This window comes from Mycotypha africana, assembly GCF_025528875.1.
Source record: "Mycotypha africana strain NRRL 2978 chromosome Unknown BDF20scaffold_3, whole genome shotgun sequence".
Classification (NCBI taxonomy): Eukaryota; Fungi; Mucoromycota; class Mucoromycetes; order Mucorales; family Mycotyphaceae; genus Mycotypha; species Mycotypha africana.
In genome coordinates, this window is record NW_026515727.1 from 1,395,172 (window position 1) to 1,408,313 (window position 13,142).

The window sequence follows — 13,142 nt, forward strand, 5'->3', positions numbered from 1 at the left end:
TAAAATGGTATGTATCATTGAATTTTTCTATCCATCCATCCATCCGTCCATCCATCTATCCATCTATCCATTCATCCATACATCGCACATGCATGGAACTCTCTACAACAATGACAATTAACCTATTAGATTTAATAGGCTCGTGGACCTAAGAAACATATGAAGCGTTTGGCAGCTCCCAAGCACTGGATGCTTGACAAGCTTTTGGGTATGTATTGAAATAGTTTACAAGTTTTTGTTCTCTATTGGAGAAAAGCAAAAAGGTGCGTGATGAAGGGACAGGGTCGGCTTTCAGCCATTTGAAATCGTACTTTTTGGGATGCAAAAGGATGACAAAAACAAATAAACAATAGTCAAGCTCAACAATCCGATTCTTCATGACGAGCTTTATTAGTAACTGATGAAAGCCTAAAAAAAGCAAATGGAAACATTTCTGCGATAATCAACCCTGTCTCTTTACTTGTGATCCTTTTTGATTGCTTTTCTAATTTGACAATCTGTTGGAATCATCGATCGCTTACGATAACTTTGGTATTTTTGTAACATAGGTTCTTATGCCCCTAAGCCCAGTGCTGGTCCTCACAAGCAACGTGAATGTCTTCCTTTGATTGTTTTCATTCGTAACCGTTTGAAGTACGCTCTCAATGGTCGTGAAACCCAAGCCATTCTTATGCAACGTTTAGTCAAGGTTGATGGCAAGGTCCGTACGGACTCTACCTTCCCTGCTGGGTTCATGGGTAAGTTTCGAGATTTTGTTATTTTTTTGTGTGCAAATTGTCTAGTTTACAGATTGGGATTATCTTGATGCTCCTGAGAAAATAAGAAGAAGGGAAAGGAGAGAGATAAGATCTGTTTGTCTTTTGGACAGTGAATACACTATGGTATATTAGTAGTACAAGTGTTTCTCACAGCTTAAGCTTTGACGAATCCCGGATGCATTTTTCTTCCTTGTTTTTAAATTTGTAAATAACAGATGTTATTACAATTGAAAAGACAGGAGAGAACTTCCGTCTCGTCTATGACGTTAAAGGTCGCTTTGCTGTTCACCGTATTACCGACGAAGAAGCCAAGTATAAGCTCTGTAAGGTCAAGAAGGTCCTTGTTGGTTCCAAGGGTGTTCCTTACATCACCACCCACGACGGTCGTACTATGCGTTACCCTGATCCCTTGATCAAGGTCAACGATACCGTCCGTTTCAACTTGGAAAACAACAAGATTGAAGAATTCGTCAAGTTCGAAGTTGGTAATGTTGTCATGATCACCGGTGGTCGTAACATTGGTCGTGTTGGTCAAATTGTTCACCGTGAACGTCACATTGGTGGTTTCGAAATCGTCCACATCAAGGATGCTTTGGATCGTGTCTTTGCTACCCGTATTTCCAACGTTTTCGTCATTGGTCAAGGTAACAAGCCCATGATCTCTCTTCCCAAGGGTAAGGGTGTCAAGCTCTCTATTACTGAAGAACGTGATCGTCGTAGAGCTGCTGCTGCCGCTGCTAACTAAAATGCATCCTCTTTTTTTTTTCCAATTCCATTCAAAAAATAAAATCTTGTTTATTCCTTTTTGAATATTTTTGCTGTACATAGAACTCCAATACCATCTATTTATCTTTAATAAATACTGTTTACAATTTATATTGTCTTACCTTTTTGAGCATTGTGTGTATGTTTAGCTGCCATTGGTAAACCGTGTTGATTTGACTGTTGAATGATAATTTTCATACCGAATGGCAAATGTTATTTATGATGGTATACGCTTGTGTGGATTACAACGTAATGAAGAAATGTCAACTCGAAAATGGTTGCCTTACATAAATAAATGAGAAGAGAAAAAGTTTTGTACGTTTACGCGTCCCCTCCTGTCTTTACGTTAAGGGTGGATAAGAAATCGACAACGGTGAATCTGTCCGACTCTTTTTCCATATTCAATCGTTACTTGACTTTGCCCACTACAAACATAATTACCAAAGTATGTGTATCCCAACAAATCATGAGGCACCTAGTAATCTTTCATCACTACCAAAACTGATGGCATTATCAGATAGCAGAGTCGCTAGATTTGATAATAAAATCAGTCTTGAAGAATTTGATGTCAAACCCGTTCGTGATTTATTCCTCACTTGTACGTAAATATGTTTCAACGTTCTCTTCCCAAAATGGGGGTAATGCTCTGTGTAGCTCAGACAAATTCTCTATTCAAGCTATCTGCTCTCCTGATACACTTTAGCCAGATCGAGTAGCCATGAAAGCATAATAATAAAAGTTTTGATGATGGCATACGATGGATTATGCCATCATGTGTAGTGAGTCGGAGCGGGCCTCGACCAAGACTGCGACAAAGTAGGCATACGTGCTAAGCAGTGTAATGGAAAGCCGAATGAGGAGGGTAGTATGCTAATGAACTTATACACAGCAAGCTAGAAGCGTAAAGATCGAACCCTAAGTTTTTATATAAAGAGACTGACTGCTTCTTTTACTCGCGATGTTGAACGCGTAAATGAGATAATGCTTCATCATGTGTTGTCAAAGGAAAGCTTTTTGTTGTCAACGGCAAAGATCATTTTCGTGTTTGAATCCTTCCACATCTCTCTTTCTCTTTTCTTTCATTTCTTTTACCTCGTAAACACTGCTATCCTTTACTTGCATTTACAAGAGTATTATCATGGATAAAATCGAATCAGTGAAAGCAAAGCGCACAAAGAAAGAGAACTTATTTGGTAAGCATGTATTAAGGAATACGTTTTCGGCGCACAATTGTACTAGCAACATTATTACACAATCAGAACATGTCAAGTGCAAAGACTGTAAAGTGCATCAGCTGTAAAGAAGAAGGTTATACCATCTCCCGTTCGCCAGATTGTTCCAACCGCACTCAATCGAAGCACTTGTATTCATAACTTTGTGCAAACTGTCTAAACATGTATGTTTCAATGGTCTAATAAACTGTACAAATATCCAAAAAGCGGGTAAATGGAGTTTAAAAAAGTGACAAGTTGGACTTTTTTTAAATAGCGACAGTGTGATGTGAAAGGGAAACACTACGTGGATAAACGAAAGGCCCATGTTTGAAGCAGTAATGGATAACACCCGAACTTCCCTTAAGGGTCAACTACTATTTTAAAAAATGGATACATTCTTTTTCTTTTTGCCCAAAAAAAAAAAGACGAGGAGATTTTCCCTTTTAACAAAAAGGGCCCTTTCTATCTTTAACAGAGTCCTTTTTTCTAGTTATCAAAATAATCCATTGGTGCAATTTGTTCTTTTTGTCTGCTCTGGTTTTTTTGTTGTCTAAAAGTACAGTCTGAAATGCAAGCACCAATCATTTCTTGATCAATGCAAAAAATAAAACTCAGATTGAGGAAGACATTTTTTTATGCTATGGATTTTCGATACTGATAGAAAGGCTCGTCTTTCCGTATCCTGTTTGCTGTTTTCTATCAGAAAAAAGGAATGAGTAGAAAATGTCAATCTAGTTTTCTATTGAATCGAAAAGCCTTTCAAAGTCTTTTTCATGTCTAAATTTGAAAGAAAAAAGAATCGTTTGAATAGGACAACATTGCGTCATAGTTTGGGGGAAAGAACAAGCTTTTTTCTTTTTCTTTTTTTTTTTTTTTTGAGTTGATGGACATTTTTTTTTTTTTTTTTTTGCTTGGCTACGTATATGTTTTACAGATACTGAAACCTATATTATGCGCTTATTCTGACAACGTTTTATTTAATTAAACAGAAACTAAATTCTTTTTTTTTCTTTCTTCTTCTTACTGCTGCTTTTATTTGCTTCTTGTATTTCTAAAGTAAAAACTACACTACTTTTTTCTTTTTATTCTTTGTGATATACACGTAATCAATCACCAAAAATCACAATGACTAAAATCGATGCAACTTGCTTATCAAAGTAAGCAATGGAAAGGATGATTTTATATTTTTGATCTACATAAACGACTCATCTATGAAATATAACCACCATTTTTGATAGTGAAATACACATGTTTGTTAAACCAAAGCCGATTGTCCACGATCAGAAAGTGACCATTCATCATTGGTAAATAGAAAAGGAAACAGAAAAAAAAAACAGAAGAAAACAAAAGTAAGGCTCCATGATCTAATGCATAAATTACGCACAGGCAATTGAGAGATTTGATCATTTCCGACGATGATCGACGTAAACATCAACTGATTTTTCCAACCGGACAAGACATATTTAGAGTAAGTGATTCGTGTATTCCTGCTGCGTTGTTCTTGTACTACACTGGAGGATGTGTCCTTACCGCCATGACATTATTTTTTTTTATTTTTTTAGTACAATTATTTGACAGGCGAAAGAGATTATTTAGTAAAGGATGTTGGCTATCCGCCTACTTGCATGGCAGCAGGATTTGGATATTGGGCAGCTGGTAGTCAGCGTGGTGATTTGACGTTGAAAGCGATCAACAGTGACTACCTTGTCAAGATCTCGACAGCACCTGGATGCACTATCAATAATGGACTTTGTTTCTCTAATGTCAACGGTGCTATCCGATTGCTTGTCTCAAATAACGATGCCTCTATTCGTGTATTTTCTGTTCCAGATCTCCAACTGATCGACACACTCAATTTTGCAACTGCCATCAATCACAGTAAAGTATATGAAACGAACTATGATTGTGTGTATGTATATATGTATGTGAGACTTGTTTCTGATGATTTCTCTTTTTGATCTTGGTTTCGGGTTGAAATAGCCTCTGTCAGCCCTGATGGAAGGAAAATGATAACAGTAGGCGACGATAATAGAGTCCAATTGTTCAATATCACATCTTCCGGCTATTATGAACTAGCAACCACCATGGCAGGTAAGCAACGAATCCCCCCCACCCCCCTGTGAGGCAATGATCTGAGGAGAGGAACAGTTTCTCACCCACGACATGATTGCCCCCCCCCCCTTTTTTTTTGTCTCTTTCATACTTAGTGTCTCGCGATGCCAATTTCTCTGTTGCTTGGAATCATACTTCGGAACGCTTTGCTGTTTCTAGTCAAGATGGATCTGTGCACGTATGGGATATACGTAGCCACAACCCACTGGCAAAATTCTCAGGCTTACATCCGTCTATCACCAAAGGAGCTGCACGTTGCGTTAAGTTTACTCAAACAGGCGCAGTGGATCTACTTGCCTTCACAGAACATGTTTCCCATGTTCATATTGTGGATGCACGTACATTGAATGGCCAACAAACGCTAAGAGTAGGATCTTTAGGCTATGATACGCCTATTACCGGTTTGTGCTTCTCCAATGATAGTCAAAAGATGTTTGTTGGCATGGAGACGGCTATTTTGGATTTCAATATTGATACTGGATCCCGTAGAAGATTTGCCTGTGCCTCTCTTCTGTGATAGGATTTCTCAAAAGAAAAAAAAAAAAACAAAAAAACAACAACAACCCATTTTATTTATTTGCTTTCACCTGTAAATATGGCACTCCACCCCTCTCTTTATAATATATAAATTTTTGTACATGTTTCGCTAATTCTCTAATGCATTCTTACTCACCCTTCTCCTTCACAACCCCCCTCTCCATTTCCTTTGTAAATATTATTGTACATCACTCGTAGACGAAGGTTTGATATACACAAATATATATAATGACTACTGAAAATACAATATGAGTCATCATACTTTATGTCTGGTCAAGACATAAAATGCCTATTTTCGTGATGAGCGTTATTTTAATAATCCAATCATGGTTGTCGCGGACTAAAACAAAAAAAAAAAAGAGAAAGCAGCGAGTACCAGGAAACCGCGTAGGATCAACCTCAGTGACCATGGATAAAAAGTCATTTTTTGTTATAAAAAAAAAAGTGAGTAGCGGCAAAAAAAAATTGAATCATTGTTTAGGGGAAGGGTTTCTGCAGATATACATGATCTGAACACATGTTTCCCGTCTAACATTCAGATCGATCATCACGATCCAATATCTCGATCAATCACGCAAAAAACTATCCGAATGGATATCCCTGTCAGTCGATGCGTTGCTGGTAATAGAGCACCAAACAGCAACGTGCCATCTTTTTTTACGGTTTATCCTCTAAACTGAGGTGTTACGAAATTTCAGCATTTTTTTTTTCTTGTAGGACAGAAGAAAAAAAAAAGAAACCGAGCTTTTACCGTTTATGTATAAAGTGCATTTAATTTTTAGTTGAGCCCAGTATGAAAAATAGGACAGTGAGAGATTTGACATAAAACAAAGCAAGAATGAAAACGCGTTTATGACAAGTAACGACAATGCTTTTACAAAACACTTTTTTATACTAGAATAACATTGAACACCATTCTTCTGCCATACAACAACAGCATAGACCCGTCAGACTAAGATAGAAAAGCGCAAGTCAGTCAGTCAGTCAGTCAGTCAGTCAGTCAGTCGAGTCAGTCAGTCGAGTCAGAGAGAGATCTCTATCCCCGGCCTTCTTTTATGGATCGTGTAACGTACCATGCCATACAAGTGCCAGCTGCACCACCAGCACCGCTTCCCTGTGGTTGCATTGTCATAGGAGGATTCACATACATTGGTTGTTGAGGCTGGTAATAGCCTATTTTATCCCGTCCAACCCAAAAGGTTAGGTTGGTTTAGTTAATGTAACGTAGTGCACTAAAGAAACCCGATATATCAAAAAGTACCTATCCATGGATAGCTACTTTATGAAGCTCATGTCATCATGATTTTTTACCTTGGTTTTGACCATAAGGGCTGGCTGCAGTTTGACTGTAATAGGGTTGTGATGAATGAGGAGGCGGAGGATAGTACGGCTGCTGTGGTGGACCAGCACTAGCGTAATATGGCTGTTGCTGCTGCTGTCGATGGTAATTCATCTCTCGGGACTTTAATTGCACAAAGAAAAAAAAAAAAAGAGCGGGGAAAGAAAAATAAATAAGAGATGCACGTTCTTATCGAAAAAGATTACCCAATTTCTAGATTCAAATGGAATAAATTTTTGTTTGTGTATGATAAACTCTATCATGTTACGAAACCCGACCTAACCTGTTTGAGCCTCCATTATTCTTTATGATGAAAACGCCTTTTTGTCACCGAGGGATATATTGCGTTTCGAACAATTTTTTGTTTCCGAAAACTGCGGACTTTCTTTGGGAAACACAACTTCATCGAGAAAAGCGGGTACGGGAAGTCGACAATTTTCGATCCGATAGTCCTGGGATAAATTAACTCAGTTTGAATAAAGCAACGCACCAAGTAACAATCGCAAAGAAAAGCGGCACACGCCAGTATTTGACCTTTTAGTTTGGGTTTTTTTATTATTTTTTTTTTTTTTTTTTTTTACTATAAATGTAGTTGATCATGGATTTATTAACATTATTATAACTTGTATACAAGCAATCCGACCCCATTTTTTTTTTTTCTTTTTTCTTCTTTTAGGTTACTGTCTTTTTTTTTTTTTTCTTTTTTTCTTTTTTTCTTTTTTATATCTTTTTCTATCCATCTGATTGATGATAAACGATAATTCAACATTTAAATTAAAACACAATTATCTGGATGCCGCAGAACTGACAGACGGGGAAGAAGAATTGTTCAACAAACTGATCGATTTCGAACCAAACACGAGCGACGACGGGCCGACGGCCACTCTCTCAGTGTCTATCCCCAAGCTGGAGGGTGCTGCAAAAGATAAGGACGATCATGAGGAGAATGACAGTGCAGAGAGTGACAGTGCTTCTCCACGACGACAAGGTTCATCACCGGTGCCACCCCCTGAGCATCCGTACTTACCCAATGGAGGTATCGATAGACACGATGGCGTACAGCGGAAAAAAAAATCCGGAAAATATCGACACATCACGTTTCTAGAACCCAATATCGACCTCTTGGGTGAGGAAAGAGCCAGTCAATTGGAAACCCAACAACAACAACAACTTTATGAGCTTAATAGACGGTTCGTACTCGATCACAGTGCACAGCAAAGGTAAGCATCGATCGATCTGACCCATCATCAACACGGACGAGTAGATCATTCCATTGTCATTCACCCTTTCTTTATCCCCCTCTCCCCCTTCCCCTATGTCATGGTGGGTTGGCGTTTACCTTGACGAAAAAAAAAAAAAAAAAAAAAGTCATTACCGCTTGGAAGTGGTTGAACAGCCACAGCAATGTCGCGTGTCCAGGTATGGAGAAAAAGACCGCAGACCTATTGATCCCGCGCCTATCGTCAAATTGGATATATCTAGTAAGGTGGTTGAACATGATCGCTACCGACGTCATAGCCCCTTTCGTCATCATCATCATCATCATCATCATCATCATCATCATCGTCATGATCAGTCGAATTCTCCTTTGCCTATGGATGATATGCTTAAGGACGAGAAAAGTGCCACTTCTTTACCCCATGTTGGACATGACGCATCGGACGAGAGCAATCACCATAGCTATTTACACTCTCAGCACAGCAGTAACCATACCCCATCGAGCGATGAAGAGAAGCATCTCCACGACAAAGAGGAAAACCCCAACGACGACAACGACGCTGCTGCTGCTGCTGCTGCTGCTGTTGAGGATGATGAGGAGGACGGCAATCACAGCGTTGATAAAGACGAAACAGAAGACGAAGAAGACGAAGATACTAGGTAAGCAACATAGGAATTAGCTCCTTCATGACTTGCCTCAGTTGATTGACATTCTCTATTGTTAGCAGTGTTGAATGTCCATTTTATATCATGAATGCTTCTTTATGGTCTGTTGACAAGCAGACAAAGTACGATTTGTTGGAAGGTGCAACAGGAAAGGAAAGTATGACTACTACTAGCCACAACTCAAAATCGATAGACATGACATCATTATCATCCCCAGCAGCAACCGCTCTACCACCGCATGCATCAACAACCCCAATGGCATCTTCTCGCACTCCTCCCTCTTTCACGAGTCCTACTACGTCCATACCAGCAACATCCACACCGTCACTCTCGTCTCCCTCAACATCACCGACCACCGAACTATCGAGTGGTGATACAGACTACTACTCTTTCTCCTCCTCCTCTAGCGCCGTCACCGCCTCAAGATTACTCATGGGCTCCGTCATAAGCTCTCCTTCATTTTTAAAAGATTATAATCCCCATGAGACTGTAAATAAACGAGCGTATTTTTTCGCCTTTCCTGATCTAAGTGTGAGGATAACTGGCCAATTTAGATTGCAATTTAGTTTAATAGATTTAGCAAGGTAAGGGATACTTCTCTATTGTTGGATATAGAACGAAAAACTTACTGCTATTATAAACATGACGCGTATTTCTCCCCCCCCCTCCCTCCGCCCTCGTGTTCTCATGTCATCTCATTTCTTTTCTATTTTTTTTTTTTTCTTCTTTCTTTTACGGGACGCGCGCAAATCCTCCATTAGAAACAAGATAGTGAGTGATGTATTTTCAGATCCGTTTACGGTTTATCCAGCAAAGTCCTATCCAGGCATGAAAGGTAAGTGGACGAGAAACGACTCATCTTAAAGACAAACAACAAAAACTCACGGGCTTGTGCTTGCTGTGTATAGAATCGAGTCCTTTATCCAAACACTTGGCTCACCAAGGCTTGAAACTGACGGTTAGAAAGCAGATCAGACCCAAAAAGAAAAAACACGATCGTTAAATGATCATTCTGCAGTTACATCCACCTTGTTCTGTCTATAGATTAATTTATTTGTTTCCTTATCAACTCTTTTTTTTTTTTTAAAAAAAAAAAAAAAAATACAAATAATGATCGTATTTTTCTACTGATCAAAGAATGCCTCCAATGGTTGGTTTATTCGATCGAGCCCCGATGATGACAAAAAAAGAAAATTGTGGCCACTCACTCCTCGTATTACACGAGAACACAATAATACAGCAACGCATAAATGGCATACTCCATCTGTGTCACCCGGGTCTTAAAATTCGTCGTAAAGAATGTTATAGGTATGGCGTAGGGGCAGAGAATGTTAAGTCCGTAGTCATCTAAAGGATAGACAGGTAGTTTAAAAAGATAAAGGTATGCTTGTCCGATCTCTATCCTTTTCATGTGTCAATGTGTGCTGCGGAGGCAGGTCCACACCGTTTGTTCTTGTAGAAGAGATCGTTTTCCTAAAAGAACATGTCTACCTTTCCCTTCGGTAATGAAATTTCCCCGCTTAAAATTGCCCAAGTACAAATAAGCTGGCGATCAATTCTTTTAAAGGTTTTGTGTTCTTATATCCTATCTTTCAAGAAGGTGTTTTTTTTTATTTTTTTATTTTTTTTTTTTGGCGGGTGCACGTCATCGAGTGATCTACTCTAAGGACAACAAATGAATATCTTATGCTAAGCATCATGTGAGTCTCTCTAAAAATTCAGGGCACAGCTTGAATTTTTCACCAATAGAAAATAAGAAAAAAAAAAAAAAAACCAGCTGTCTGCCACCTTTTCTATGAAAAATGGTTTAGCGTCAAAGGAAAAAAAAAAAAAAAAGTGACATCGATTGCTTATTAATTCAGAGAAACTGTCGCAGCAACTTGGCTACAATGTATAAAGGATGCCCCCCTCATAAGAGCGAGTGATAAGCATCTCGTCTTTTTTTTTTTTTTTTTTTTTTTCTCTCTCTCTTTCTTGAAAAACGAATTGATAAAGAAATGGGTCGCCGTCCAGCTCGCTGTTACAGATATTGTAAAAACAAGCCTTATCCGAAATCCCGCTACAATCGTGGTGTACCGGATGCCAAACTGAGGATTTACGATTTAGGTCGTAAGAAGGCTTCGGTTGACGAATTCCCTCTCTGTGTCCACTTGGTCTCGAATGAATACGAACAACTTTCTGCTGAAGCCTTAGAAGCTGGCCGTATCTGTGCCAACAAATACATGTCCAAGACCTCTGGTAAGGACTCCTTCCACATGCGTATCCGTGTCCATCCTTATCATGTGACCCGTATCAATAAAATGCTGTCCTGCGCTGGTGCTGATCGACTGCAAACCGGTATGCGTGGTGCCTTTGGTAAGCCCAACGGTCTGGTCGCTCGTGTCAACATTGGTCAAATCATCTTTTCCGTTCGTTCCAAGGATGCGAACAAGGCTGTCGTCATTGAAGCTTTGAGACGTTGCAAATACAAGTTTCCCGGTCAACAAAAGATCATTGTTTCCAAGAAGTGGGGCTTCACTCCTCTCTCTCGTCAAGACTATATTGAAGCCCGTTCCAAGGGTTTGCTTAGACCTGATGGCTGTTACATAAAGTTCTATCCTCAAAAGGGTCCTCTTGCGGATTACTACAAGGAAGTCTCCAGAGCTTAATTTTTTATTGTTTTGCAAAAAAAAAAAAAAAAAAAAAGGTTGGTCACCTTTCAGAGCGGCTATTATAGGATAGTCTACTTTTTATAGCACCATGTCTCAAGGAAATAAATTATGGCCAATGGCCAAGCATGCGCATGGTCAAGATGATGAACTTAGATCGGTGCTTTTTCTGTTCCTATACTGAGATGGAATTGAAGGAAATCGTCGATACTTAAAGCAGTAGTCCATGCTGATAAATCTCTTTTTTTTTTTTTTTTTACCTTAAAAAAGGTACGATGAATAAATGCTTACAAATACTAGATAATTGAACTACAACAACAACAACAACACATCCTTCTTTCTGGATTAGACAAGTCCTTAAGACGAATGCATTCTTATTAAGCGAGTGTTGTCTATTTTTAATCTTTTCGATCCATACTATCCTCACCACCACTTTCCAAGCTTTGATGGATCCAGTAAACCGTGTTCACAAAGGTCCAGATTCTACAAAAGACTTTTTGTTTTCGGTAGAACCATTATCATTGTCCATTCATCAAAGGATTCAATTAGGATATAATTAGTATTATAGATAAAAGTTTTCCTTTTTTCTACTGAAACACCCCATTGAGGTATCTGTTCAATGAATTAGCCCACGCAGCAGCCGATGGATAATTAAGTCTAGAATGAGAATTTTTTTTTTTTTTTTAAGCGACATATTTCTTCTTAGTAGTCGTGGCGAGAATAAATTATAATTGTTTTAAATCGATGATCAATTTACGTTGTTTAATTGCATTGTTCCAGCGAAACAAACAAAAAAAGAAAAATAACCAACCAACCAGAACTTGGGCATTTCTATAATTATTTTGCTCCGTCCATAGTAATGCAGGGACATGCAACATGGTATTGTTCTCTCTCAACACAATACTTTATGTAGTAGCCGGATGCAACAGTCAACACACGTAGTGTGATCGCTATGGCTCGTTTGATGTTCGGAGTGTGTATGGCGTGCTTGATATCTTACTTTCCAAAAGCAGCCTTATTAACTGAAAAGGACACATACTTTGTTGAAATAAATGTAATTGACTCTTACCTGCTTTGAGAATTTTTTTTTTTTTCCATTTCGAAAAAACGTGTTGATTTTGTTCATTAAACAAGTATCAACACCTGATCTTATTGCTGTAACTCAATCATCGCAATAAAGTCAAATCCATCTTTTTTCCGGTTTGATTTGGTTCCTTAAGGCCTAAGCAGAATGTGGATGTTCCTGGTTATGGGAAACCTGGGAACGTGAACGCGTCAATACTCGTCAATAACAAGTATTCATATCATCCGTCTTTCTTCTTTTGCGCTTCCCCTCCTCGACGATTTATTCTGGGTCCTAAAAGCTGGTTTTTTTTTTCTTCCGTAAAAGTGAAGCTCGGCTGGTGTATTACGTAAAGTAAAAATGGTCTATAATGCTTCCTATCTGTATCTGTTTCGTAGACTCGCTTCTACTAAGCGATGGCAGTTGGGCGTCTGCTGAAGGGTGGATGCAGAGAAAATCATAACAACTAAAAAAGAGCAGCTCTTCAGACACACGCTTATAGACGAAAGGATAAAGGAAGGAAAAATGGTATTTCTCAACAGGCTAAAAAAAAAAAATACTTTGACGACATGCAGCATTTACAGAATTCAGGATTGAAATGTTACGGAAAGTCAAGATTGTGTATGTGTGTAGCCTACTTATAGAATGAGTTCTAAAGAAAGCAACGAGATACCTTAAATGTACGTTGCAAACTGGTTCTAAGTGGCTGCACCACCACTCTTGTACCTTGAACAAAACCATGTGCTTCATTGCCCTTTTTTTCTTTTTTCTTTTTGCTGAAAATGAAAAGGGCAAAAATAGAAAATAATGTGGGTTTCCTCT

The 13,142-nt window shown here is 38.7% G+C and overlaps 7 protein-coding genes across 7 annotated transcripts; 5 read left to right on the plus strand and 2 right to left on the minus strand.

Annotated features, from left to right (window-relative positions):
* Positions 1 to 4: 4 nt before the first annotated feature.
* On the plus strand, positions 5 to 1,503 carry BDF20DRAFT_859963 (40S ribosomal protein S4-A; the record flags this gene model as incomplete). The annotated part of the gene is made up of 4 exons (XM_053080482.1): positions 5 to 7; positions 139 to 208; positions 549 to 737; positions 974 to 1,503. The coding sequence occupies 4 exons, from the start codon at positions 5 to 7 to the stop codon at positions 1,501 to 1,503; spliced, it is 792 nt and encodes a 263-aa protein (XP_052938226.1).
* Positions 1,504 to 4,287: 2,784 nt separating this feature from the next.
* BDF20DRAFT_388829 (WD40-repeat-containing domain protein) lies at positions 4,288 to 5,519 on the plus strand. Its single transcript, XM_053075342.1, has 3 exons — positions 4,288 to 4,615; positions 4,718 to 4,828; positions 4,945 to 5,519. The coding sequence occupies exons 1-3, from the start codon at positions 4,363 to 4,365 to the stop codon at positions 5,364 to 5,366; spliced, it is 786 nt and encodes a 261-aa protein (XP_052938227.1). The 5' UTR covers positions 4,288 to 4,362; the 3' UTR covers positions 5,367 to 5,519.
* Positions 5,520 to 6,422: 903 nt separating this feature from the next.
* Positions 6,423 to 6,839, minus strand: BDF20DRAFT_911526 (uncharacterized protein; the record flags this gene model as incomplete). The annotated part of the gene is made up of 2 exons (XM_053083834.1): positions 6,423 to 6,559; positions 6,698 to 6,839. The coding sequence occupies 2 exons, from the start codon at positions 6,837 to 6,839 to the stop codon at positions 6,423 to 6,425; spliced, it is 279 nt and encodes a 92-aa protein (XP_052938228.1).
* A 601-nt stretch (positions 6,840 to 7,440) lies between these two features.
* Positions 7,441 to 8,211, plus strand: BDF20DRAFT_971839 (uncharacterized protein; the record flags this gene model as incomplete). Its single annotated transcript, XM_053085032.1, has 2 exons — positions 7,441 to 7,945; positions 8,094 to 8,211. Coding segments are annotated over exons 1-2 (591 nt in total), but the record flags the coding sequence as incomplete, so codon positions are not given.
* A 54-nt stretch (positions 8,212 to 8,265) lies between these two features.
* Positions 8,266 to 9,706, plus strand: BDF20DRAFT_859981 (velvet factor-domain-containing protein). The gene is made up of 4 exons (XM_053080483.1): positions 8,266 to 8,603; positions 8,669 to 9,193; positions 9,371 to 9,444; positions 9,518 to 9,706. The coding sequence occupies exons 1-4, from the start codon at positions 8,320 to 8,322 to the stop codon at positions 9,610 to 9,612; spliced, it is 978 nt and encodes a 325-aa protein (XP_052938230.1). The 5' UTR covers positions 8,266 to 8,319; the 3' UTR covers positions 9,613 to 9,706.
* A 900-nt stretch (positions 9,707 to 10,606) lies between these two features.
* On the plus strand, positions 10,607 to 11,257 carry BDF20DRAFT_816252 (60S ribosomal protein L10-A; the record flags this gene model as incomplete). The annotated part of the gene is made up of 1 exon (XM_053077135.1): positions 10,607 to 11,257. The coding sequence occupies one exon, from the start codon at positions 10,607 to 10,609 to the stop codon at positions 11,255 to 11,257; it is 651 nt and encodes a 216-aa protein (XP_052938231.1).
* Positions 11,258 to 12,231: 974 nt separating this feature from the next.
* On the minus strand, positions 12,232 to 13,108 carry BDF20DRAFT_859986 (uncharacterized protein). Its single transcript, XM_053080484.1, has 3 exons — positions 12,926 to 13,108; positions 12,327 to 12,879; positions 12,232 to 12,252 (listed from the first exon to the last, which is right to left on the minus strand). The coding sequence occupies exons 1-2, from the start codon at positions 13,068 to 13,070 to the stop codon at positions 12,698 to 12,700; spliced, it is 327 nt and encodes a 108-aa protein (XP_052938232.1). The 5' UTR covers positions 13,071 to 13,108; the 3' UTR covers positions 12,232 to 12,252; positions 12,327 to 12,697.
* Between the last annotated feature and the right edge of the window lie 34 nt (positions 13,109 to 13,142).